General features: G+C 41.4%; 1 protein-coding gene across 1 annotated transcript in view; it reads left to right on the top strand.

Moving 5' to 3' along the window:
- Nucleotides 1-26520, top strand: part of RELN (reelin) — a 567367-nt gene that overhangs the window by 329947 nt on the left and 210900 nt on the right. Inside the window, exons 9-10 of the mRNA XM_090041978.1 lie at nucleotides 11-107; nucleotides 2766-3006. Of these exons, the coding sequence (XP_089898104.1) occupies nucleotides 11-107; nucleotides 2766-3006 (338 nt within the window). The remainder of the gene's footprint in view (nucleotides 1-10; nucleotides 108-2765; nucleotides 3007-26520) is intronic.

Here is a 26520-nt window from a genome sequence, read left to right as displayed (position 1 = left end):
CTCTTCACAGGGTCAGGTTCATGTCGCTTTAGTTACTCTGATCCCAGCATCATTGTGTCCTACACTAAGAATAATTCTGCTGACTGGAGACAGCTGGAGAAAATTAGGTTTGTTATACTTGCATTCTGACTCAGCAGCCATTGTTTTCATTTCATTTTTACACAATGAATTTTTATAAATCCACTTTGATTATGAATTTTCAGCTCTTGCTTTTATTAGATGTTTTAAAAATAAGGGGTGAACTCATGGCCCCATTCAAGTAATAGCACTGATTTCAGTGAATCAGAATTTCACCCAAGGACCTTGGGCACTTTTACACGTGCTCCATGGGGAGGGGCGGGCATTTAATTACAGCACCACAGCATCTCATGCATCAGCGTCCCCATGCTGAAAAATGGCAGCAGGGGGCACTTGAACTAAAGTTTGTTCAATGAGCGTTAGTTCAAGTGCCCCTGTTCCCATTTTGCAGAATGGGGGTGCTGATACATGAGATGCAGGAGGCTGCTGGAGCAAGGTAATTGCCACACTCCAGCAGACTCAATCAAATCCACCAACTACAGAGTGTCAGAGCAGCCCCCCAGCACATCTACAGGCACCCCTTAAGACTAAAAGAGACAGGTTCCTTTAGGTGGGAAAAGATGGATTTGTGGTTAAAGTATGGGACTGAATTCCAAATCCTGAGGCCTTGGAGACTTCTTATGTAATCTTGGGTAAATCTCTGTTCCTCAGTAAGTGTGTTAATGAGTGACAACCATCACTGGGCTGTGGATGAGGCCTGACTGTAAACAGAACAGGGGTTGTGAGGCTTTGTTCTTAAATATTGTTGAGGTATCTAGATACTACAGAAAGTCCTGTAGGTATTTCTTATTTAATGTAAAAAACCCAGCATGCTATACTTTATATCAGTGCATGTTATCCATTTGAATAAAATCAGTTTGGAAATAAAAAATAAAATGCTAAAATTTTTAAAAATAAAGTCTATCATATTCGCTGACTTTTTTTTATCAACTTGAATGCTTCACAAAAGCCAAGAAATACAGGTCTGCCACTGATTTGCATTTTAACACCATTTTAATCTCAGCAGGAACAATAATTTCAGTGTGGCAGGTTTGTACTTGGGTAGGATGGATGTTCAATAAAAATATTTTATGGTTTGATGCAAAGAGTTGATTTCCAACATTGCTATAACAACAAAATGATGGTAAATTATACCATTTTTCAAACAAACAGGTTTACATGCAAGTATAAAGGATTATGAACAAGGATTTTTAAAACTTTTATTGCAATATTCATACCTCTAAATTGACAATCAATATCGGCTGTGAATATTTTTCAAAAGCAGAACAATAATTTCATAAAGTAGTATTGTGAAATGCTCCATGTACATCAACACCTATCACGCTCATTCTAGTAGTGCAGCAAGGGCACAAGATTTCAGTGTGTATATTGTGTGTTCCCTGTAGCCAGAATCTGCCGACCAGTCTATTTTGTGTAGCAACAAGTAGTAGGTATTAATTCAGAGTTAAGGTTGCCCCTCCAGAATGTGTAGTTCAGCTACATTTATACCTTTGGAGAAAACACAAGAACCAGCAGTTACGGTAATCCAAATTTAAATCACTGCAGTCCAGAAGATACGAAGTCAAGTTATACAGCATTCTGGTAATGCCTCCTTAACTTCGCTCCCTCGAGTTGGCAATAGGGAGTGGGTCAGTTAAGTGGTGATACACTAAGAAGGATTATGGAAAAAAATGCCATTGTTTGTCTAGTATTCATTGTTGGAACTGCAGCTTGTATCTGTCTGCACTCCAGCTGCTTTCACTGTTAGGTGTAGCTGTGCTGAATGGCAAAGGGATCAGTCTGAACAGGTTGAGGGTTGTTGTGATACAAGGAGAAATGCACGTGTACTTCGTGGGATCAAGTGTGACTTGTCTGAGCACTGAATTCTCCAGGCTGTCAGCAAAGGTAGACAGAGGTTTCCATTAACTGTTGGGATTCTTAGTGGCCAATTTCTGGGAGTACACCTGGAAGCTGCTCTTGAACTGTCTCCTGCATGTTTGAAAACAGCCTCATTCCTGGTATTGGTGCATGCAGAGGAGAAGCAGCAGCTCAGGGTATGCTTGAAAACAGTATAGACTTACCCAGGGAAGGGAAGGCAATAGGTATGGACAGACATGCATTTTAGGTGCTCCAAATCCCACTCCCATTGAAATTCAGAGTGCTTCAGCTCCATGCAGCACTGGCCTTGCCCTCCAAGCCCTGCTCCGCGGAGGTGGAGGCAGTGGCAGCATGAGGAGCTGGCAGTGCAGCACCAGTGGCAGCACATGGTGGAGCGGAAGGGAGTATGGGGGGTGGATGGGGCCACACCAGGAGTGGTGGGGAGGTGGGGGGATCCACAGGGCCAGATGCAGGGGGTGAGGGGCACACAGGGGGACGGAGGTGGAGCGGTGGTACCGCGGGTCACTGGGTGACGGCGGTCTTTCCCCATCCCCGCCTCCGTCATTCTTGGTGGGCAGTTTGATAGTAATAATAACTGACCGTTTGATTTTTTTTGTACATACTGGTTTCTTTTCTTTTTCTGATGTATTTTTTGTGGCGAGGAGATTATCTTGATTTACTTTGGAGTTTGGTGTTCATTACAACTATTTCCTATGTGCACAAAAGATCTATTGGCATGGTAAATTAATGTAGTAGCTGTATTACCTTTGGTAAATCAGTTCAATCACAGTCTCCATCTTCATCTGATTCTGCATTTCACTACTCTACAGAGCACCTTCCAATGTCAGCACCATTATCCATATACTCTACCTTCCTGAAGACGCCAAAGGAGAGAACGTTCAGTTTCAGTGGAAACAAGAATACGTACATGCGGGTGATGTGTATGAAGCCTGTTGGGCGTTGGACAACATTCTGATCATAAATGCTGCTCACAGACAAATTGTTCTAGAAGACGATCTTGATCCTGTGGACACTGGCAACTGGCTTTTCTTCCCTGGGGCCACAGTTAAGGTTTGTTTGATTTTTGTTTGGTATTTTGTTACTATTAATATATGTAGTGATAACAATCTGTCAGAGCGAATATGGGGCCATTTCTGTTTGCACAGTTTGGTCCTCTTTTTCTCTCTAATCATCTTAGAAGCAAAATTTGGCCTCCTCACTGTCATGTCTAGCTTTTGTGACACAATACATCTTTTCTGTTGTGGCCTAAAATTACAATGATTCAGAACAGTTATCATGTAGAAGTCCACACAGGAAAAAATTTGCTAGTTTCTTTTTTAGCTCTTCCGAGCTGTTCCAGACTGGGTGCTTCCTAAACACAAAGCAACGTAGCTGTGTACCGATAGTGCTGTGGGTGGGCGAATTTGCACTGTCACTCAGCGGGGCTAATTAGCTGGCTTACTGTGCCACGTGGATACCGCTATATTGTTAAGAGTTTGAGGCAGCTTGCTTAAAGCAGTGCAGAGTGCTTGAGGGCACTGCTGCCAAGCACAGTAAGTTTAGTGTGTGAATATGACACACGTGTTGTACAGCTGCTAATTCCTGCCTGGTTGCTTACCCATGCAAATTTGTTCAGTTTTATATCACTCTGACAAGGAAAAGGGTAACACGATAGTGTTTCTTATGGAATAATTGTATTATCTTGAATTGCATTAGTGAACTGATAACAAAAAACTTACAAAACAACGTAAATATATAGCTTTTTCTAAATCTGACGCAGGTTAACATAATGAATCTATATCGTATGCACACATGTAATAGATACTCCTTTGGGAGTTTTCCATTCTTTGATGATGCGAATAAACTGTGCTTTAAGTGGAGAGTTATTGATTACATCAGGGGTTGGCAAAATATGACCCGTGGACCAGATCTCGCCTGCCAAGGGATTTTATTCAACCTGTGAGAGGTCCCTCAGCCCTGCCCAGCCCAGATGCGGGAGACAGCCAGGCTGTGGTATGTGCAGCCAGTTCTGCTGCCCCCTAGCATGCAGCAAGGCTTGGGTGGCATACTAGCTGGACTCCGCTTCCCAGAAGACCCAGTGGCGGTGGCTCCTTCCAGCCTGTCACTGCTAGTGTCACCATCACCAGCCCCATTGCTGGAGAGAGCACGTGGACTGGGTCTTCATGGAGAACGGCCAGGACCAGTAGGTAGGGCACACTTGGTCAGATGCATGTCTCACTGGAGACCCCACCCACCCACTCCATCCAGTGCCCCTGGACTACTTAGGGAGTTCTGGTGAACTGTTGCTGGGAGGTGGGGGGTGCTGACCCAATTCGGCATGGCGGGAGGTAGGGGTGCTGACAGTAGCCCACCAAATCTCCCTAACTGGCCCTCCAGCCCAAATAATTGCCCCAGCTTGAGTTACATGAACATATTTGCTATTGGCATGATTTCATACATTGTCTATGCACTGACATCCCAGTGACTTTAAGGGAAGCTCTGTATGTGGAGGATTGGTAGAATCTGCCTTTTATGTCAAAAACTTGAATAGCAGATAACTTTCTGTTTGCATTTTATTTCTCATTCACAAAAAAACAGTTGTGTTGTCAAAGTCCATTAATGATATTGGTAATGTTTTGGCAAGTACACAGGAAACAGATGTGGAATTCAGCAGAGCAAGGTGAGGGTACTGGCTTCATCCTTTTCCCCGCAGTCAGACCTGCTGTATGGCCTCTAATGAGCCTTTGCAGAAATAAATGCTCTTTGAAAGCTGCTCATAATACATGATAAAGTACATTAACCTCTTTGCCCCAGTAGCGCCTTTTAAAGTGAATTGAAAAATTCAGCAGATGAGATTTTAGTATCTGCTTCCATTCCATTTAGTCAAGTCACTTCCCAGGTATGATTTTTATGTTTGCTGTGCCCGCTACCTTAACTTTGCTTTCTATTTTTACTCAGTCTATTCCTAGCATCTTACAAAGTAAATTGTTACCTATGAAAGTTTCTTTCACTGTTATTCTCTTTCTTAACATGCCAGCATGCCCTACTTTCTGCCTGGCTTAAGTCTGTTGCTTTAGAACATATCATTCCAACTCACAAATGAAAAATACATTGAAGCAAAGATAGTATTAATGTGCCCCAAAACTGCTCTCATCTCTCAGCTGATCTACAGCAGTGTTTCAGAAGTCCAGTGCTTTGTAGTAACAGGCTTACTAATCATGAATAATGTATTTCTCCATAGTCTGTCCCTGAAAACAGCTGCTCAAAAATCAAGGTATCACAGTCTGGCCAGAAAATACCTATTTAAAATACAATGAATTTTCTTTCATGAGCTAAAGTTTTCTTTTCACATAACATCATTTACAGGGTTTCCAGACACAAGAATGGAACATGCAGGTATGCCCCATAACAGTTGTATGAACATTATAGCTAGGGGCCTACCTAATTCCTGGGGGCTGCCCAGGATAGAATCCAGGCCCAGGCCTCTATTTCATGGATGGAGCATGGTGCCCCCCACCCCATGCCTCTGATTGGTTAATGGGCCCCAGTGGCCCTGCCCCTCACTGCTGATTGGCTGCAGGGGTTGTCTGTCATGTGACCCCACTCCTTGCCCCTGACTGGCTGTGAGAGCTATTTGCCATGCAGTCCCACCCCTCACCAATGAAAAGGGCAGGGGCCACATGACAGGCAGCCCTTGCAGCCAGTCAGCAGCAAGGGGTGGGTGTGGCAGCCATCTTGATGGCAGCACTTTGATTGAGCAGCCCCTGCTGCCTTCCCCGCCTTGGCAATCTGCTGAAGTGCTCAGTAAGTAAGTGTTGCTCATGGATTTCACGGATTCTGTGGACAGTGCCCAGATTTCACAGGCAAAGCTGAATTTCACAAAATCCTCAAAATCACAAATTCAGTAGGTCCCTAATTATAGGTAACTTTACTGAGCTTTTTTTGCAAAAAGTGAATAAATTATTCTTAAAGGTGCATAAATTACTTACAAGTATTTCACAAGTAGAGTTCCATGGGTTATTTACTTAAATTGCATTTGTTTACCACCAACACATAATTAATATTGACATTCATATAAAGATGAGTGACTTAGCAAACACAAAGGTATCTTTTAATGCTTCTTATAAAAATCCCTTTCAAAATCTACATTGCATCAGATGGGAGAGTGGACTACTTATCTTCCACTTCTCTAAACCTACATTGTGTTGCTGAGAATAAATTAAATGAGCTTGTCAATTAGTTCTCCAGCTGAAATTTGTCACTTGTCTATGCATATTTCTTCAGTTCTATATCAGTTTGATGAGGATGAGCATCCTTCCTTTTTCATGTCCTTATGACAAGCTAGTTAGCAGAATTTGCAGATTCATTACAATCTGACAGGCTGTGTTATGAGCACTTCTGCTATGGCCTCAAATTTGCAACCTCTGGGTTGTCAACAGTGAACTTTAGCACCTGTGTTACTCCAGCCCCCAAGATGAAGATAACATGATAGTATTTTTATGGAATAACTGTATACAATTATTGTGCTGTCTTGTGCAAAAATTGGCTGTCAGACTTCATGGAACTTTGTACAAAATAACTGTACTATTTTACTGCAAGGGGTTCCCAAAACCATTCCTCTTTCCAGCCCCCCAAATTCCATTTTTTTGGATTGTATTTAAACATACTCAGAATCTCATTAACTTCTGTAAGTTTGTGAGACAAAGAACAAACCTTTTGACAAAGTTGCTGTGACTTTCAAGTCTAGAACAAAGCACAAAAGTTAGTGAAAATTCTATAACTTTAGGTTTTGTTAAAAATCCTCAAAACAGTGCTAATCTCAACTCTTCACACATACCCACTTTTAGTACAAATAGACAAGAGACACTTCCCACACTACTAGTGCTATCAACACAAAACACCTTTTTAAAAAAATTCCCACAATTGCTAGCACCATTTCAAGTTTTCTGGTGTTAGCACTGTAGAGAGACAAACAAATTATCCTCAGTTAAACCTGGGAGCAGGAAGCAGGAGGGGAAATTTGCCATGCTTCAGCTACTCTACAGCAACTGTGACCACTCTGTCTTGTGATAAGTTACAGCTAATATAAGACAGAACAGAACAATTGCCAAATTATTGTGATGTAGCATCCTCTTGTCTTGAGACACAGCAGAAAAGGGACCCCTAGCTGCTTAACTGCTATCATTTGTTTGTCTGTCCAGACCTCACATGATCACTTTTCAGTAGGACCCAGAAATAGAAGAAAAAACTAGGGGCGTGTTACTACTGTGGCTCTAAGTATTGCTAACCCTCTTGAAACAGAACCATTGGTATCTACTAAAGTTAAATACTGAAACATTTCCCAGTGTAGAAAGCCCTTATCAGTAAGTGTATTAAAAGTCATATTGGAAAAGTAATGTAAGTGCTACTGAAAAAAAAGATTTTATAACATCTAAGTTTTGTTCTTACCTTCTCTTCTTTTCCAATTCTTTCTTTACTATTCCATCACCATACCATCACCTATGTTATATCATCCTTCTCTAAATGAACATTTTTTTTCACAAAAGTGGTCCTAATGTAGATCCTTATCACTCCATTTGTTTCCATTTCAAGCTTGTTTGGTCCTATAAATAGCACTCTTGATCAGTAAGCATTTTGTGTAGACTGATATCAGAATTATTTCTGAAGTTAAGTTAATTATACCAATGGCTTTCCCCTATCAAATTATTCGACACTGCCAAAAATCAATCAGACTTCCTGGATATTAATATTCATAGAATAACTAACACAGTCTAGTTTGTGCATATGAGTGCCGTGGAGCATCAAATCTTATACCAAGTATTACAGCATAAAATAGATTAATTGCTTAGGGCAAAAAGGGTGGAATTCTAAGAGAAACAGAAAGAAATAAATGAAAAAGCACTTTTTAAAAAGAAAAAAAGTTTATATTTCTACTGGAACCATTTTTATATATCCATTCTCTCTCTGACAGCCTTATTTTAAATAAAGCAGCTGATATAGTGCATGTTTTTCAAGTGTATTAGAGGTTGCAAACATACAGCTTTGCATAAACTTGCCAATTGGCAAACACTGTTGGGAGAACTAAAAAGCATGTATATTTCTTTCTGATATAAAAAAGGGGAAAACGAATCAGGTCCATCTCAGAAAGTGAAACCTTATAAGAGCAGTACTCATTATTGCATCCATGGGCATTTTATACAGTTCTCAGTGGCTAGGTCTACATGAGCAGCAGACTGTGTTGTCGTTACTGCTCAGTTATTTAGTCCTTGCATTACTGCACACTACTGTCCCCACACTTTTTTTTTTCTGACACTACTGTGCAGGAGCAATGAGCTACTACGCAGTAGCTTGTTACTACTGCACAGTAGCATCATGTCACAGTCAGTGCCTGGCAATGCTACTGTGCAGTAGCAATGAGCTATGACGCAGTAGCTAATTGCTACTGTGCAGTAACATCTCATGTAGATGCGCCCAGTATTCCCAAACACCCCATCCAAGTGGAATTTAAGCTACATCTACCAGCTGCCAGTGATGAAGATTCAAGAACCTCTTTAAGTAATCTGTTCCAGTGCTTCTTCACCCTGTTAATTAGAAAGTTCTTCCTAATATCCAATTTAAATTTGCATTCTTACAATTTAAAATGGTTACTTATCTTGTTCACTATAGCTAGGGACAGACATTACACATAAACCAGTATAAGTAATCAGAAACTGATTTAAACCTGTAACAGAACAGACATTCAGTGCACATAAACCAGATAAACCTGGTTGAATGTAGTATCAGACTTAACTGATTTGGCTCAAGTCGATTTATGCAATGTCTGTCCCAGACCCCTTGCTAGTTTAACTTAAACCAGAATCCCCCAGCATCCCAGATGCTTTGCAGCCCTGGGTGGGGCTCTCAGCTCCATGTCAGAGCTGGCCCTGTCCCTCTGCTCCCTGGCTGGAGCTCTGGCAGAGACTTGCAGGCACAGCAGGGTCTGCCTGGCTTCCCCCTTCAAGCAGGAATCCCTCCCTCCTCTCTCCCATAGCACGGACTGTAGCCAGCATGAGGTATGCTAGCTAATGCTGAGAGGTGTCGATGTGAGCCAGACAGGACAAAGGCAGACAGGATGGTGTCTGCTTAGGGCTTTTTGTTGCTAATCAACAGGTAGCTGGTAATATCCCTCTATTCTTTCCTTGGAAAAGTTGTTTAAGAAGAGCTTGAACCAATGAGAGAGGCCTTTGTTTTGCTGATGGGCTGATAAACACTGTGTAAGTAAATACTGTGTAACTCCTGGCTGGCTCCATTGCTGGTAAGAGCAGCAGCAAGTGGAGGGGGGGAACCCTTCCCTAATCAGAGTGTTCTGCTGGGACCTGGCCACATGCCCCCCCAGGTCAACAGTGTGGAAGGGTAGGGAGGGCTGCTCTAGCACTTCCCGGCTTCTAGCCTGAGCCACTGCAGGCATGTATTTCCTCAGTCCAGAGGGGATGTCTGTTTGGCTACAAACTGGTTCAGTCTAGCCAGGTTAGACTAACCTGCAAAGATTGAATCAATTCAGGCTCAGGTTTTTTAAATATCTTTCCCTAGACTTTGGGTACATAGCATCCTCTTTATAACCCCATCATCCTCTTTGTAATAATCCTCTTTGTATTTGAAGACTGCTATCAAATCCTCTTCTGATTAAATAGTCCCAGGTATTCTAATCTGCCCTCATTGATCATGTTTTCTGGACTATAATAATTTTAACAATAATTTTCATAATAATCTCCATTAGACTGACTGCTTTGTGTACATCTTTCTTGAAGTGTGGTGCCCAAAAACTGGGCACAATACTCCAGGTGAGGCCTCACCAGTGCTGAACAGGTGGAAGAATCACTTCCTATGATTTTAACATCATAGTCCTGCTAGTGCATTCCCATAAAATATTGACTTTTTTGCAACAATGGTATACTGTAAGAAAACCTATCCTTAGAAGAGAACCTCTGCACTCATGAGTTGTTACACTTTAGTTCTATGATTGCATCAATCATTGAAGATGATAGTTAAAACTTTGAAGATACCACTGTTTTTGGCCTCAGAGATAAAAGCCAAGCCATAAGAGAAACACTGGCTCAATTTTCTTCATTCCCAAAAAAGATCACAAGAGATAAGAAGAATCCCATTATCAAGGACAAGTTGCACTCAGAAGGTTAATTGATCTATTAGAACTATATCCATCTGCATTGGATCCTAAATTGAAGAGTGCCAATCATGGTAAAAATAAATATAAATTAGCAGCATCAGATCTGAAGACAATTCCAAAGCAGCAACAGTTATGACAGCACTATTGTTTACTAGAATGCCTTCCCTAAAGTTCAGGATGTAGGTCCACAATCAGACTGTCTAATGGAACCACAAGACTTTCTAGCTCACGGGGAGACTAAGACAGTCCTTCCTTGGATTTCCATTCCTATGAAACAAGGAATTGGCTAAGCTTTCATGTTTCCATGGAGACTTCCCTATCACACCTTCAATTTCCCCTATTAAAGGGATGTTGCTTTTTGAAATGTTATGCCTGCCTGATCCTCTCGTTCCTCCAGTTGCCTTTGTGTCAGATCCAAGATGGATCTGCAGTTTGAGATAGCAATTAACATAAGAGGTATGGTGGGGGAATAACTGCAGTCTGACAGCTCAAGGTCATTAGTGTTTGCTGGGAAAGAGACTGTATGTAAACTTTACAGCTGAGAGAGATCCTTTGTCTCTCAAGTCTTTGCAGTCTCACATCCAGGGAAAATAGAGACACAAGAGACAATGTTATATATCAACAAGCAGGAAAGAGTTCTCTTATCCCACCTGTGCAAAGAGTTACAGAATTAATATAAAGAGCAAAATATCTATCCTGTTGCTCTTCACCTCAAGGGCAAGGACAATAGTTTGACAGATCTACTAAGCAGAATTGTGACCTAGTTGTATGAGTAGTCAATAAAGAAACTGTTGATAGATGATATCTTTAACCTGTGGTAGTTTCCAGAAATATATTCCTTTGCCATTTGCTTCCAATCCTACTTGAGAATAGGCAGAGACAGTCTCTCCTAACAGATGCTTTTTTCCTGACCTAGGGGATGCTTCTCTCCCCTCCCCCTCCCCTCCCCCTCCCCTTCCCCTCCCCCTCCCCTCCATTATTCTTTTTCCATTTACTCAGAAGATGATGAAAAGATAAGAGAAAGGGGGTAACATTTATCTTAGTAGCTTCAGGATATCTGATACAACAATGGGATACAGAACTTGTGGAAATTTCCAAGTGGATATACAGACTTCTAACATTCCAAATTTGTTGCCTCAGTAATAAGGCAAGACTTATCACCCAGGTACTCAATCATTGCCTCTGAAAGCCTAGGCTGTAGGATTCAATAGACCCTAAAAGACTGTGCTCTGTAGGGCTAGGTACAGACAGGCAAAAAGCCTGAGGCTGAATCAATTCAGTCTTTGCAGGTTAGTCTAAGCTGCACAGATTAAATTGAAACAAAAGTGAACAGATGTTTACCTTTGATTCAGGAAACGCAGCCATATGCCTGCAGTGCCTCAGGCCATGAGTGACTAGAGCCTCCTAAATCTGAGGGGAGCACCGGCCGATGTCGGCAGCCCTATCAGGGGGGAGCCAGCCCTGCTGACAGCATCAGTGTTGTCTGTCGGGGGGCACATGCACCCCCGTGCACCCCCTACCAGTCGCCTATGGCTCAGGCTAGAAACCGGGGGGACTAGAGCATGGCTCTCTGGCTCTGTGTTCACTTCCTCTTCCTCCTGCCCCCCAGGTCTCTGGGATTTGCAGTCCTGAATTACAGCAGCAGGACTCTGAAAGGTTGCTCATCACTTCCTCTTACTGTTTCCAGGTGCCTCTGGGATTTGTAGTCTGCAGTTGCAGCCAACAGTAAGTTTGAGCTGGAGAAGCAGCATTTAGCCCTTCTCTCTGGCCCCAGAACCTAGCTGGGATTTGGGGATTTGCCTGGGGGGACGAGAGTAGTCCTCCCCTCGAAGATTGGATTGCATCCCCAGCCGGGCTTGTCTTCCCCACAACCCCCTTGCCAGTTAAAGAGCCGAGGGGCAGGGCCAGCCCTGCTCTCTGGAGCTGACAGCACAGCCCAGCCCAGAGCTGCAAAATGCTGGGATGCTGGGGAATCAGATTTAACCTGAACCAGGAAGGGGTCTGGGACAGAAGTTTCATAAACTGGTTTGACCCATTCAACCAGGTTTATCTTAAGCCAGTTTCAGCCATTCTGAAACTGGTTTATGTGCACTGAGCTTCTGTTCTGTTACAGGTTTAAACCAGTTTCTGATCACTTAAACCAGTTTATGTGTAACTTCTATCCCTAGCCTCAAGGTGTAACAAGCGTTATTTAATGCCATAGAACAGTGCTACAGTCTCATATGGACTAGGTTTGTGAAGTGGATGTGTGGCAAACATGGACCTACACTTGTGGCATCAATTCATGCTGTTCTGAAACAATTAGCAATTCAGTTAAAGGGTTCAGGTCTCTCCATAGCCCTTATAAACATCCACTTGTCAGCTATTTAAACACAACCTATTCTTATAGATGACAAATTTGTCTTTGCATACAAAATAGTGAAAATGTATAACAGGGATGGATATGATGTACTTTAAAAACATCCATCATGAAATCTGCACACATGAAAGCTCCATTTGAGCCTCTGAGTAATTTTGCACCGTTCCACTATCAGTTAAAACTACTTTCATTGCAGGAACAATATTAGTCAGGCAAATGAGTGAGCTGCATGCCTTTGAATGGCATGATGTTCACTATGTTTCAAACAGATAAAGTGCTGCTTTGCCTTAGGTCTAGATTCTTACCCAAACACCTGCCTTCTATGTTAAACAAATTATAAATATGCCAGTTTTCTTCCCTAGATTCATAAGTATCAGGGCAAATCAAAAGTGCACACTCCAGAACTTAGTGATATGCCCATGCTACTAGTTAGGACCTTGAAAGTCAACATTAGGTAGTCCAACCCACATGAGCCACCTCTCCCCATAAATATTATTACCTTGATACAACTGAACACAAAACATACTAAGCAAGTAGTGGGCAAACTGATTGTCAGAACAACTCTGCTCAAACCCATCTAGAATTACTCCAACTGCTCATTCTCCCCTTCTATGCTTGACTGATTATAGAAGTTGAGACAGGAAGGGATAGAAGTCAGGGGCTTGCAGACTACCTGTACTGTACTGTGTCCAGTTTGAGGCCCCCCACTACAGAAAGAATATGGACAAATTGGAGAGAGTCCAGCCAAGGGCCACAAAAATGGTTAGGGGGCTGGTTAGGAAGTCAGAACATGACTTCTAAAGAGAGGCTAAGGGAACTGGGCTTATTTAGTCTGAAAAAGAGAAGACTGAGGAGGATTTATAGCGGCCTTCAACTACCTGAAGGGTAGTTTCAAAGAGGATAAAGCTGGACTGTTCTCAGTGGTGGCAGATGACAGAACAAGGAGCAATGGTCTCAAGTTGCAGCAAGGAAAGTTTTAAAATAGATATTAGGAAGAACTTTTGCATGAGAAGGGTAGTAAAACACTACAACAGGTTATCCTGAGAGGTGCTGGAATCTCCATCCTTGGAGGTTTTTAAGACCTAGCTAGACAAAGCCTTGACTGGGGTGATCTAGTTGAGGATGGTCCTGCTTTGAGCAGGGATTTGGACTAGATGGCCTCCTAAGATCCCTTCCAATCCTAATTTTCCATGATTCTGTAGTCTGGATGGCTAGAGGCTAGGGATAGAGGGTGGCTTTGGAGATGCCATGCTTGCTCTGTACATGCTGCCTGCCAAACAGAAAACAACATAGCTACTCTTGTGCTTCTGGTTTAAGAATGGAGTGATCATGACTGTTTCTGTCCTTGTGGCAGAAGGACATTGAAAGTGTCCTCAATCCCCTGCTTTACCAATGGCAAATTGAGGTTTTTTTGATGTTTTGGGGCATTGGGCCTGGTAGCTATGCTAAAGGGGTTTCCATAAAATTTTAAGACTATGTTAATACTTGTATAGGATGGTTTAGTCATCAGTGATCTTGCAGGGATTTGGACTAGACAGCATCCTGAGATCCCACCCAGCCCTACATTTCTCTGATTCTGTGACATCTCTCAGGCCCCTGGCAGACATTAATGTAATTGTGTAATGAGTCTGAGGAATTTTAGCCAATATCCCTGAAATTATGCATCCAACTATGCCAGATGTTCAAGGCATGTAGATCAGGTGTTGTTTTGCCTCCAATATCACCCCCTAGTGTAACATGACTCTTTCAGACATTCAAGGTCTGGCATGGCAGGATGCACAATTGTTGGGTTAAGGAATAAAATTCCTCAGATCCCATCCTATGTCTGCCAAGGCATGCAGCTACATATGTTCATAGACCACGTAGCTCCCCAATTCCCAGTTGCATGAACAGAGCACCTTGAAATGATATGTACAGCCAGCTGCACACATGCTGGAGCATAGAGAACTGTGTGGTTCAGGGATTTCCCCAATACCCAGCTCCCTGTGCCACCAACTTGTCAACCCAGCATGAGGCTGCACTGTGTGACTTTAAATGTCCCTGCCACAGGGAGCCAATGGGGTCCCAACGTGCAGGGACATTTAAAGCCACACTGTGAAGCTTGATGTTGGGCTCCACATGCCAGATGTTCAAAGTAAAGCATGATACAAACCAGCCATAAAGCTGTTTCAAATTAATTGTGAGACTTCTACGTGTCTGGTTTGCCAAAAATGACCAATTGTATGGCATGTTACAGTTTATCAGGTAATGTTAATCATGTAATCACTGTTACATCTGCCAAGGCCCTCAGTGTGTCACTGCCAAGCACTAAATCTAGTGACACAGACATCCCTTCATTTTTGAACCAGGACCCAACTCCTCCCTTTCATTGTTTGCTAATCACTGCAAAGAGGGAATATACAGAGGATGCTCAAAGAAGAAAGGAAAACTACTTCCTTGTTACTGGAGTTCTTTGACTCTTCATATTCACACTCCTTGCCCACCATCCCTTGTTATTATGAATCCTGCTGAAATCTTGATTTCAATGAGGTAATGGAAGAAATGGTACAGCAGAAGCCAGCATGCCTTTTTTCGTAACCTCACTATCAGAGCATTCAAGGGCTCTAGCAGGCACTACAATGAGAAATGTCCATCATTTGAAGTGCACAAACCTGTGTAAATATGCTGAGTCCATCTCAAAGAATTCTAGTTACAAGTAAGGAACCTCCAATTATCCTGCCACTGCTCGTAAGTGTTATTAAGATCACTGAGGTATGTCCTTACCAAAATCAAACACTGTCCTCATAAAACTGGCTCAGGTTGTTAGAGATGTGCTAAGTACTGTGGATTTTTTCTGTTTTTTGAAGGATTCTAAGCATGTTGTCTACTCCCCTTCCCCTCCCACCACCACCCATCAAGTGGATAGGAGCACCCTACTGTGGGATAGTCTCCAAATCAACCTATTATCTATTTGCTAATTACTAACTTGCTCTGTTGACACATTGCATGCTTTCTTGTGTATTCCAAAAATACGACTGTGCCTAGCCATTTACAATGAACAGTGGTTTCATTCAGTGTATTTTAACTTTCCCAAAATCAGGAATTTATTCTATGTCATGAATGGGAAAAATGGTGAACATTTGCATTCCAAAAGATGTTAGAAATATATCTGTGAACACTCGTACACTTCTGCCCCACCCAGTGTTTCAGCAATTTGTACATCGTAGGTCTCATAGTTTTTACACATCTTTTTTCCTGAACATGTACTGCTGTGCATCAGCAAGCAGACAAGTGACGCATGTAAGCTTACAAGACGCTGGCAAAAAGCACTGAGTAAACTTCCCACAAAGCAGTTCCAGATTAGATTGCCAAACCTTCATTAAACTCTCAGTCGAACAAGGAGTGTCATGAGTGCCATAATGTGCCTATTTCCCTACAGACATCCTGACACTAACATCTTGTTCATATCATTATCATTATGAACTCATTACAGTGTCCCATTTATTTATTTCAAATGAATTAAATTATAGGTTTCCTTTTTATTTCTTAAGCACAGTGTATTTGAGATACCAGTTCTGTACTCTGGATGAACCATGTTCACTTACAAAACAGAGGGAGTAAGAGCATTGGCTTTAAACTCTTCTCCTTTATTCTCAGCCCCCAGCACAAGTCAGAACAGTCCCAGTGCTACTCTAAGGGCTTGTTTACACACAGTATTTATGTAACTAGGTCAGGGCGACACTGATATTTTTAAAACAGTAAAGTCCCCTCATCTGGATACATAGGTGCTTATACCAATATTATTTCTAAAAAATGTATATAAATCAGGGCGAATGCAGAGGAGATGCAGTGGCACAATTGCACCTCCTTTTGGATCATGGTGGTCCCTTTTAGATCACAGAAGCAGCAGCTGGGCACTTTAAGTCCTGGAAACAGGTAAAAATCTCTCCCAATGTCGTATACCCCATGCTCAGCTTCCCCCTCTTTTGCCCTCCATGCTCAGGGTCACCTACCCTCCTCTCCCTTCCTCACCAATCCAGCTGTGCTGTCAGAACTGGGGACAGTGGCAGTGGCAGCAACAGGTGGGTCTATGCTTGATCTCCACTGCAGTGGTCCCTGATGGCCTGGGAGCAGGGTCATAGAGAGGCAGCTGCTTCCCATGCAGCCATTCCCTCAGCCCCAGGAGTGGGGAGGAGCGGTGGGACCAGCACCAGCAAGCAATCTCTCTGGCCCATTCCTGCACCCAGAACGGAGAGGGCAAGAACAGGATTGGGAAGGGAGGGGACATGCTGCACAGAGGGGAAGGGAGGGTGCTGAGAGTAGTGGGGAAGGGGAGGTTCTTGACCAGGGACATAAAAGTCCCAGCCTGCTGCCTCCATGCATGATTTGTCTGCAGTAGAGAGGGAGGATCACCTCCCTGGACCTGCTTGAGATGCATCTGTGCATGCATGACAAGGTGCGGTTGGCCTTCCTGACTGCATCCCCAAAATCCTTAAACCATGACAGGATCCACTGGCTTCAGGCCCCTAAAGCTGATATATGCAACAAAGGAGCCAGACTTGAGAGTTCACTGTAAAATGCAATATAATGAATTGGCATTGGTGAAATGTGAAAAAGAAAACAAATAACTTGAACTGGTTTTACACTGATTTAACCCCACTGTCTTCAATTAAGTTGCTTCCAATTTTTACCAGTGGGAGATCAGGATTGAGCTCACTGCTCCAGAATACACTTATGAAATACTAGAACATCAGTGAATCTTAAATCTGCACACATACTAGTTAACTAACTGTTCAACCAATGGTGAGTGATTTGTTAGTAAGCAAGATATTTCATAGGTTTCTAGAAGATGTTGAGTTAAAGGCGTGATGGGATCTGAACCATGAACCAAACAATTCTACCTCCTACACATTCATGGCAGGAAGCGCAGGATCATGGATCAGATCCCATAGCACCATATCACCAGTGCTGTGGAAGCCCAGGCACTGGCAAGCTGGGTGCCTGCTGCCCCCATGCCTGGGAGCACTGGTTGTCTGACTGGGCCTCCCAGCCATGGGAGCACATGGATCTATTGACTCAGATACACTCTACTAGCTGGGAGTACTGGAGTTTCCAGCCACAGAAGCGCATCAAAGATTTGGCTCAGATGTGCTTCCGTGGCTGGGATCACTGATCACCTAATCAGATCTCCCAGCTGCAGGAGCACGGGAATCCCTTTGATCCGATTACCTTCCACAGCTGAGGGCCCCAGCCTCAGGAGCTCATCCAAACCCCTGGGGTTGTCCATATGCTCAAGTTGTTTTGTGATGGGAAACAGTCAAAGTTATTACACATTTGTTGTGTTATAACTTCATGGCTTATTCCTTGTTTTATCATGCCATTAATTGAATGAACATGTGGCTGGGTTACTACTTAAGTTGTAATTAACTGGTTATTCAGATCTTAAGTGTAACATCTGTTGGGGCCATAGCTTCATAGAAAAGCAGAGCTGGAAAGGACCTCTGGAGGTGATCTACTGTGGAAGCCAAAGGCACAAGGCATAGATAGCACCCTATAACTTGCCACAGGTAAAGAAGGGAAAAAAGGCAGTCAGGACCTCGCTCTTCAAGGGCTATTAAATACACTCAATAGATTTAAAGCACAGAACCATGCCCCTGCTACAGAGGAAGGCAAAAACCCCACAGTCCATACCAATCTGACAATGGGGTAAAATTCCTTCCTGACCCCAACATTTAAGTGCTAAATTTGAGTGACAGTGGAAATGATGGATGAAAACATCCTGTGTAAGCACTTCTCATCACATGACAAAGCAAGTTTCATTCCATTGTATTCAAAGCGGAAGGTTCCTTTTGCACCTGGACTGCTTTCTTAGCCAAGTTTTCCGTTTTCTAACCAGAATTAAATTATCTGAAAATCTGCATGTGTGGGAAATATTAGAAACTCCATTCCTCTCATGGGGAAAGCTTTCTCAACCCGTTACAGTTTTTCTCTTAGTTGTACAAAGTACTTCAATCCAGAAGCCCTCATAGTCAAAACCCTATAACTTTGTAATTCTAAATGAAGGCAATTATGTCTTTAAATATGTTCAGTGGTTGAGGAATTGAATGTGAATTAGAATGTTATCAGCACAGGATAATCCATCTACCTGTTATCATGTTTCAGATCTTAAAATTCCAAATACCAACATAACTCATTCCCAGTAAGACACAATGTCTAATTTATGGCTCCTCTGACAATGTTGCTTTAATTAATTTTCTTCATCCTATTTCTCTTTCCTCTGCTTCTCATATCTCATCTGTTTGCATTGCCTAGATTTTAATTAAAAAACCTCTCCTCTCTAAGGAGCAATCTGAAGTGGCAAAAATAATCACTTAAAATATTACAGTCATTAAAAAATTGGCTGCGGTCAAAGCCATGCATTTTCAATTTGCCTACAAACGATATTTTAGTTTCCTTTTAAAGCGCACTTTGTATTTGGATTGTATACTGCCAGCCAGCCCAGCTATCAGAAATGCTTCTCCAGCTGGGCGGGTTAAATGACAACTCCTTAATGGAGGAAATTGATGACTCTCTGCTCATTGAAAGGTAAAAGCATACTGGGCAGATTTCTTTCCATCTGCCACCAGCTCTTCACAAGCTGGCATTGCCAAAATGCCCACTATGCTCATTCCAATGTAAGCAATGTCGCCAAAAAATAAATTGTGATGCTACAGCTGCCTGAAAGAATCATCAGGACCATTAGGCTCCAGAGAGATAATATGAAGAGGTGCATCAGTGTTTGTCTTTGATAAAAACCTAATTAAATGATGGTAAAGGTGGCAGCACATACTTTAAAAGCACAGAGGTGAAGTCACTAACGTTTACATTGGAGAATGGAGATCAACCTCAGGAAGATGATATGTAATACAGAAGCCAAAAATCTATTACACAGGAATTTTGCACCGATGTTTCCTGTTGATGCTTTTCTGAGTGGCAAAATTGTATCACTTAGTTACGCCGTGTTCTGCTTTTCAAGCAAAGGAAATCGTTATAATAAGGGAAATGGGAAAATATTTGTTGATTCACAATTTTTACAGAAACAAGTAGGAGAGAAGCCTGATTTTATAAACCAAAATTCATTGGGATCCAAGTGTTCTGTGTCTCCCACTCTTAGTGAGTCACTGGTGTTTCAACCCACCTCCCGCCCCCCCATTTTACTAACCTTTTAGTTTATGATGGTTTCTTTTGTTGCTGGTGACTTCAGTCAACTTGAAGTTCTACTACACTGTGCTTATTACCAAACTGAAATCAGATGCTTTTTTTTCTCTTGGGAGATTGTGGTCCAGTGGCTAATCCACAGGCTGGAAAATGAAAAGTCTTAGGTTCAGATCTCTGCTCTGCCACTGATCTGCTGTGTGACCCTGAGCAACTTCCTTCTTTGCATTTCTGTTTCCCCTTGTCTATTATGCATGTTAACTGCATTCATTCTTTATGGTGGGCTCAGCAGAATGGGGCACCGATCTCTGCCGTAACCTCCAGGTATTACTGTAATACAAAACAATTTTAATAGATACATTTTTCAAGAGTACACAAGTGATTTAGGAGTTTGAGGTCTGCGTTGCAAACTTACCAGACCCTGCAGAATTGCCCTCAGTAGTGCTCCAAGTGGGCTGTTTCTTATCCAAGAAGCTGCCTCAGAGCTAGGATGACTAAGAATTATTAATAGATTAGATATATTCATGAGTAACTAATGTTGTCTGCTTTTAGAGGGAAGCCTAGTCTGTTGACAATCTGGATCAGCATTTGCTAGCCAAAATGATAGTAGTATTCAGATTAGGGAAAATAAAGTATTGTTTGTTTAAATTTTAGGCATAGCATGCTGTTTTACCATCTGATATAACAATACTGCACAATATTACAGCTGCACTTTAAAGGACTAATTTGATAGAGCAATTTATGTACAACAACAACCCAAAAAAGCTAGATAAAAGCTATGTTAAACTGTTTGCATACATACCAGCAACTGAACCATCAGAATTATCATTTATTATTATTTATTATTTGCATTATAGCATGTAGGGGCTCTGATCATGGTGCTTGACACTGCAAAAAAAACAAGGCAAACACATGGACCCTGTCCCAGAGTTTGAAACCTAAGTATAAGATAAAAAGACAATGGCTGGATGCAGACCTATGGAGTAGTATATGGAGTCGGAGAGACAATATTGACCAGCATGATAAGCAGAGAACAAAGCAATGTAATTGTTACAGTTTTAGGCACCTCCACAAAATAGAGCTATCAGAAGGAATTGAAGGAGAACAGTGAAGTAGTTTGAATATATTTATGGGGCATTGCTTCCAGTTGTGAAGGGCAAAGGTACTTGAAAATCTAGCAAGTGATGCAGGGTGGCATGAGGGACCAGTGAGTGCTTAGAGTTCCTCTCTTAGTACGCCATGATAAATGACAGGTGAGATGAAGATAGACCCCAAAAGGCTCTGTGGATGTTAAGAAATGGTGTTTGTAGGGATTTTGCATTTATCCTGAAAACAGGCATTAGAAAACGTAAGTGTTTAACTGTGCATTCCAGATATCGGCATACTCCAATTCCTTTTCAGTTTAGACACCCAAACAACCTTAATTTTGTCCTGTTTATTGGATACAGGTACAGGATAGTATTACAAGCACACAATAGGATTCATGGTGTCATATTAATTAAACTGATTTTTTTTTTATACACACATTGTTTTTCCCCTCAGAAGCTGTAGTTCTATTCCCATCAGCAGCAATGAGAGGTGGAATCCATTCAAAAGTGACTATTTCACTAGCAGCCCAGTATCATCCCTTCCACTGAGGACAGTAGGAGAGGCAGTGGCTTTGAAAGGGCTACAATAATACATTGTTATGATAATTTGGTAGAAAATTTGATCAAACACAGGCTGCAAAATGTTTCAAGGACCCATATTTTAAATTAATTTTACCCTTCTGATTGCTTAGCCCATTTACTTATACATTCTCTAAAGATTTACTCTGTTTTCAGAGAGTAAGTGCTGCCATTTGTCGAAGGATATGCCATGCTCTATTCTTCTTTTTGAGTTGAATCTCTGTTTTAAGTGTAAATTTCAGCTCCGCATGAATTATGGAACTTCAACTGGTGCTTCCAAAGTAAGAAGAAAATTTCCCCTTATATATGGTGCCATATGATCTCTTTACATACTATAATATTCAGCAATTTTATCTTGATATGTTTATATATGCTCATTCAAAAAAGGAAGTGTAATAAAGATGTAATTAACATTGGAATGATACTTTACACAAGACATATGTCTAGTATCTTAAACACAAGGAAAACTAATTTCTGTAACAAGCACATGTAACTGCTTTGGTAGCAATGAAATTGTGATTCCTGTTTATACCACTGGCTAATTTGGCTCAAAATACCATAATTGATCACATTTTAGTACTTTTTTTGTAATGTAAAAGTCTTTTAAAACTAAATCTTTAAATGCTGGAAATCAATTATATCTTTATGCTAAATATTTACTTTGGCGTGAGGTGATATGGCATATTAGTCAAAACAATAGTATTTCATTCCTAAAGATTCGGATCAAGAGCATGTTTTGATCAAGAGAAAAAATGAGTTTGATTGTTTTATTTCAGTCCCCAGAGAACAGTGAGCTCTTTGTAAGACTGAAGTAATTCAGCAATATGTTAGATTACAGGCATGACTACTGGATGGTAATATAGATCAGAAATTAAGTATGTTTCTAGCATTTTTCTTAATTTTTTGAAGATCTCATTAAGTACTTGTGAGTATAAGAATGCTGTACATAGTCTAGAACACAAAATGAAAAAGTGGTACCAAGGAGACTGATCAGTTGCAAAGTGGTAGGGCATCCTTTCATCTTCAAGAGATGGTGGAAATTGCAGCCTATGACATAAAAAATGGTTTGCAATGTCTCGTGACAAAATAGTCCAATACGAGATTTGCATGATCTGTGGCTGCGGTTGCAAATGTGTGTGTCACGTTTGGGTGGTTCAGGAGCTGCTTGCTTCCTACAGACTCTTTTCTCTCCAAACTGTTGGAGCCAGTTCCTGTTATGGACTTTAATGCCCCGCTGGAGATGATGATGCCACTTGTTCTGATCACTTGCCAAGGTTTCCTATTAGCCAGGATCAGTTCCAGATGCCTTCGTATCTCGTTTGCATGTGTCTTTGTAGTGAAGCTTGGGGACATCCTGTTGTTCTTGTTCCCTCTAATAGTTCCCCATATAGCATGTCCTTGGGTATACATCTGTCTTCCATCTACTCAGATGGTGTAGCCAGCGCAGTCATCTCTGTCTGAGTAGGGCTGTCACACTTGGTAAATTTGCCCTTTGAAGAACCTCTGCATTTGTAACTTTATCTTGCCATTTGATGTTGAGTATGTGGTATAAATAGTGCAGATGGAAGCTGTTTAACCTTTTCTCTTGATGTGAATAAGTTGTCCATGTTTCCCCACCATACTTGAGAAGCTTTGTACATTAGCATTTTGGTCTTAATGGTAAGTTTTGAGTTGTTCCACGCTCTGCTGAACGTGGTGGCAACCTTTCCAATGCAAACATTAAGCTCTTCATCCAGTGAGAGGTTGATGGTCACTGTGGAGCCTAGATAGCTCAACTTTTGGACTGGCTTTCATTAAGGATGGTTGATGATTCTTGCAGAACTTCCTGTCCTAGTCAAACTTTTTTCTTTATGCTGATGGTGAGAGCAAATGCCAGACAATCCATGAGTTCTTGTAGTAGGTCTTTGTCATGAGCTATAAGGGCAGCATTATCAGCAGGGATCCTGGTTTTCTCTGATGAAAAAAATCCCCAATTGTTGGATTAAAAAAAGTAACCCAAATCCACATTTTTCTGTGATTTAAAATGAAATATCACTAGTATACATATATATATATATATATATATATATATATATATAGTAGTGTTTCCTTTTGCCTAAGGGCAAAAATATATCCTTGCTTCGCTCTGCTTTTCATCTCAAAGCTGTCTGAAGACCCATCAAACTACACAGTTGCTTTCATGATGTCGTGGAAGGAATGTACGAGACTTAAGAAGATTGGTGGACATCCTGTCATTTCTGGGACTGCAAATAGGCCTGTTCTGCTGATGGTGTCAAATACTTTGGTTAGATCCACAAAGGTGATGTGCAGTGGTCGGTTTTGCTCTCTGCATTTTTCTTGAAGTTGAAGCAGGTAAAATATCATGTTCATGGTTGATCTTCCAGTGCACCAAGATGACCCTTGTGAAAGCTTTTCCTTCCATACTCAGTAGCAAGATACCACTGTGGTTTTTGCAGTCACCCTTATCTCCTTTATTTTTATACAGAATGATGATGTTTATTTCATGCATGTCTTATGGTACCTCACCCTCTTTCCAGCATTTGAGTAGCAGCTGATGAAGATATGGTAATAGGCTTTCTTTCCTGCACTTGAGAATTTCCACGGTGATGGCATCTTTTCCAGGAGCCTTGCTACTTGATAATGAGTCAATGGCCTTGCTTAAGTGGGTTCCATGTCTAACTGTGGCATGACCTATAGATTTGGTATTCAGACCAGTAATTCACTGGTGATGTTTCTTTGTAGTGAGTATAGCTCTGAGTAGTGTTCAACCCAATGAGACATCTGTTTGCTTCTATCTGTAATGGCTTCACCACTGTGATTTAAGAGGGGCAACCTTAGTGACAGTAGGGCCTAGAGCTTCCTTAAGACCATCCATCATACGTGATTTTTAGGTTTCCTGTGTATGAAGCTGTCTGTATGTCTTCACAGAGCTTTTTCCAGTACTGATTTGCACAGTGTCTGGTTGCTCACTGTACCTCATTTTTTGCTTGTCGAAATCTCACTTTAGTGCTCACTGTTGGCTTCTTGTTATATTCCGGATAGGCTAGGTTCTTGATGCTGATGAGAGGTAATAATTCTTCTGCATTTTCTTTGAACCATTCCTTATTGGATGGTCTCTTTTCTCCAAATGTAGCTTTTAGCTGTTTCATAGATTGTAGTTCTTAAACCTTCCTGAATGATTTTGCAAACATACTGAGTTTGAAAGCCTTCACAAACTCTTGGCACTTCCTCTGATTAGTGGATAATGTTAGGGGTATTGATTTTGGGCTTGCTGCCAGGTTTTGCTCTATGTAGTTTCTTAGCTGTAATTTTCACTTTGTTAATCATCAGGGAGTGGTTAGTGACAGTCAGCATTGTGAAACCTGTGGATCTTCTGCACTAAAGGTAGGTCTTTCCTCCTAACAATAACAAGATCTAGTTGGCACCAGCAACCTGATCATGGATGTCACCATGACACTTTGTGGAAATCTTTTCCAGCAAAGCATCAATTAGTAATGCCCAGTTGGTTTTGGGCACAGAATTCAAGAAATCATTGGCTGTTTTCATTCATCTTGCTGATGCCAAAATGTCCTAGGCAATCTGCCCATGAGTTGTTGTCTTAAAAGGATTCTTGCATTGAAGTCTCCAAGGAGGAATTGTCGCTTGGTTGATGGTAGTCGTTTGATGACTTGGTGCAGTGTCATAAAATGTATCCTTCTTGTAAGGGCAGGAGTTGAGTGTTGGTGCATAAGCGCTGATGATTTTCACAGAACAAATGGCTGTCTGAAGTCTAAGTGAGCTGATGTGCTCTGACTTCCCAATGGGTGTTCCTATAATATTTACCAGCTTGTTACTCACAGAAAAATCAACTCCATGCAGATGATTTTCTTCAGCATTTCTGCCTTGCCAAAAGAAGGTATAGGCCTCTTGGATAGAACCAGCATCTACAAGTCTTGTTTCTTGGAGTGCTGCAGTGTCGAAATTGAGTTTATACAGCTCACAGTCAATCAAGCCAGGTCCTGTCATTCCAGCTTCCAAGCCAGAAAGTTCTTGGTTTCTTGTTTTTGCCAGGTGTGAGGTTTCCTTCTGCTTTTCAGCTTTTGGCCTAGCCCCATGCACCCAATGAGGTGGACAGACTGTGGCAGGTCAGCATCTAACTGTCCAGGGGCTGTCCATCATTGTGGCAGGTGGTAGCTGACCAGTGGAACACAGTGATTCTTCCCACTGTTGAAGGTGACCTGTGGTGCCCAAATCTGGCAAGTCAGAATGAGGCTCTTTGAGGGTGAAATCAAGACTAAACTATGTAAATAGATGGAAGGCCAGGGCTGACAATCAGCTGATTGTTGCCACCAGCCTTGAGGCAGCCCTGGACATGCAACAAATTAAATTGAAAGCACCAAACAAACCAGCCATAAAAGATCTACATTATATAAGGAACATTCTTATGTCTGGTTTGCTATTTTATGGCACCTTAATTTGAGCACACTTGTAGCACCCTTGCCATTTATGCCATGATTGACATATTAATTGAACGATAAATGCAACATGTAGAGGAGCCTGAGAAAGTTTCCATGTAAATTTAATCATGCATCACAAGTACATACATGGCTAATTTGCTGAGCCAATAGCCAAACTATTTGTTTATCTAGGTTTCTTCAAGAGACACTGTCACACTTGCTAAACATTATTTTATACTTTAGGACAACATCCTAACAATTAAATGAGAATGAGGCTGTATATTTTTAATGTATACTTTTAATAGTTGGCTTTCATCAAGTAAGAAGTTGCAAATGACAGTCACTATTAAGTGCATACTTGGGTTTAAATTGGCAATTGAGAAATATATAAGATCTATAAAAGATATTCAAATGTTCATATGGAACTGGAGCAGATGCCCTTTTAAGATTTGTCTGTTTAGTAGGACACAAACAGTTCCATACAAACTTGAATAAGTAAACATTGCAATCATAGGATTCATTTTCATTCTGTATGCTTATTTTCACCATTTTGGAGCATAAGAAGCAAGAGTTTTATGGTACGTTGGACAACAGAAAAAATGACCTGAGTCTTTCCCATTTATGACATTAAGAAGGTGCTGAAATTAAGTAGCAAAATAAGTTAATTGCTTGCATCAGACCTTCAAAACTTGCCAAAAAACTATTTTAAAATACATATAAAAACATGTTACAGGTTAACAATGTAGTACCAGTTATTCTTTTCATAGAGGCATGATATATGAAGTT

The sequence above is a fragment of the Crocodylus siamensis genome, chromosome 4 (assembly GCF_052110815.1).
Source record: "Crocodylus siamensis isolate JL-2025a chromosome 4, ASM5211081v1, whole genome shotgun sequence".
In the NCBI taxonomy this organism is placed as follows: Eukaryota; Metazoa; Chordata; order Crocodylia; family Crocodylidae; genus Crocodylus; species Crocodylus siamensis.
This window is presented reverse-complemented; position numbering and strand designations above follow the sequence as displayed.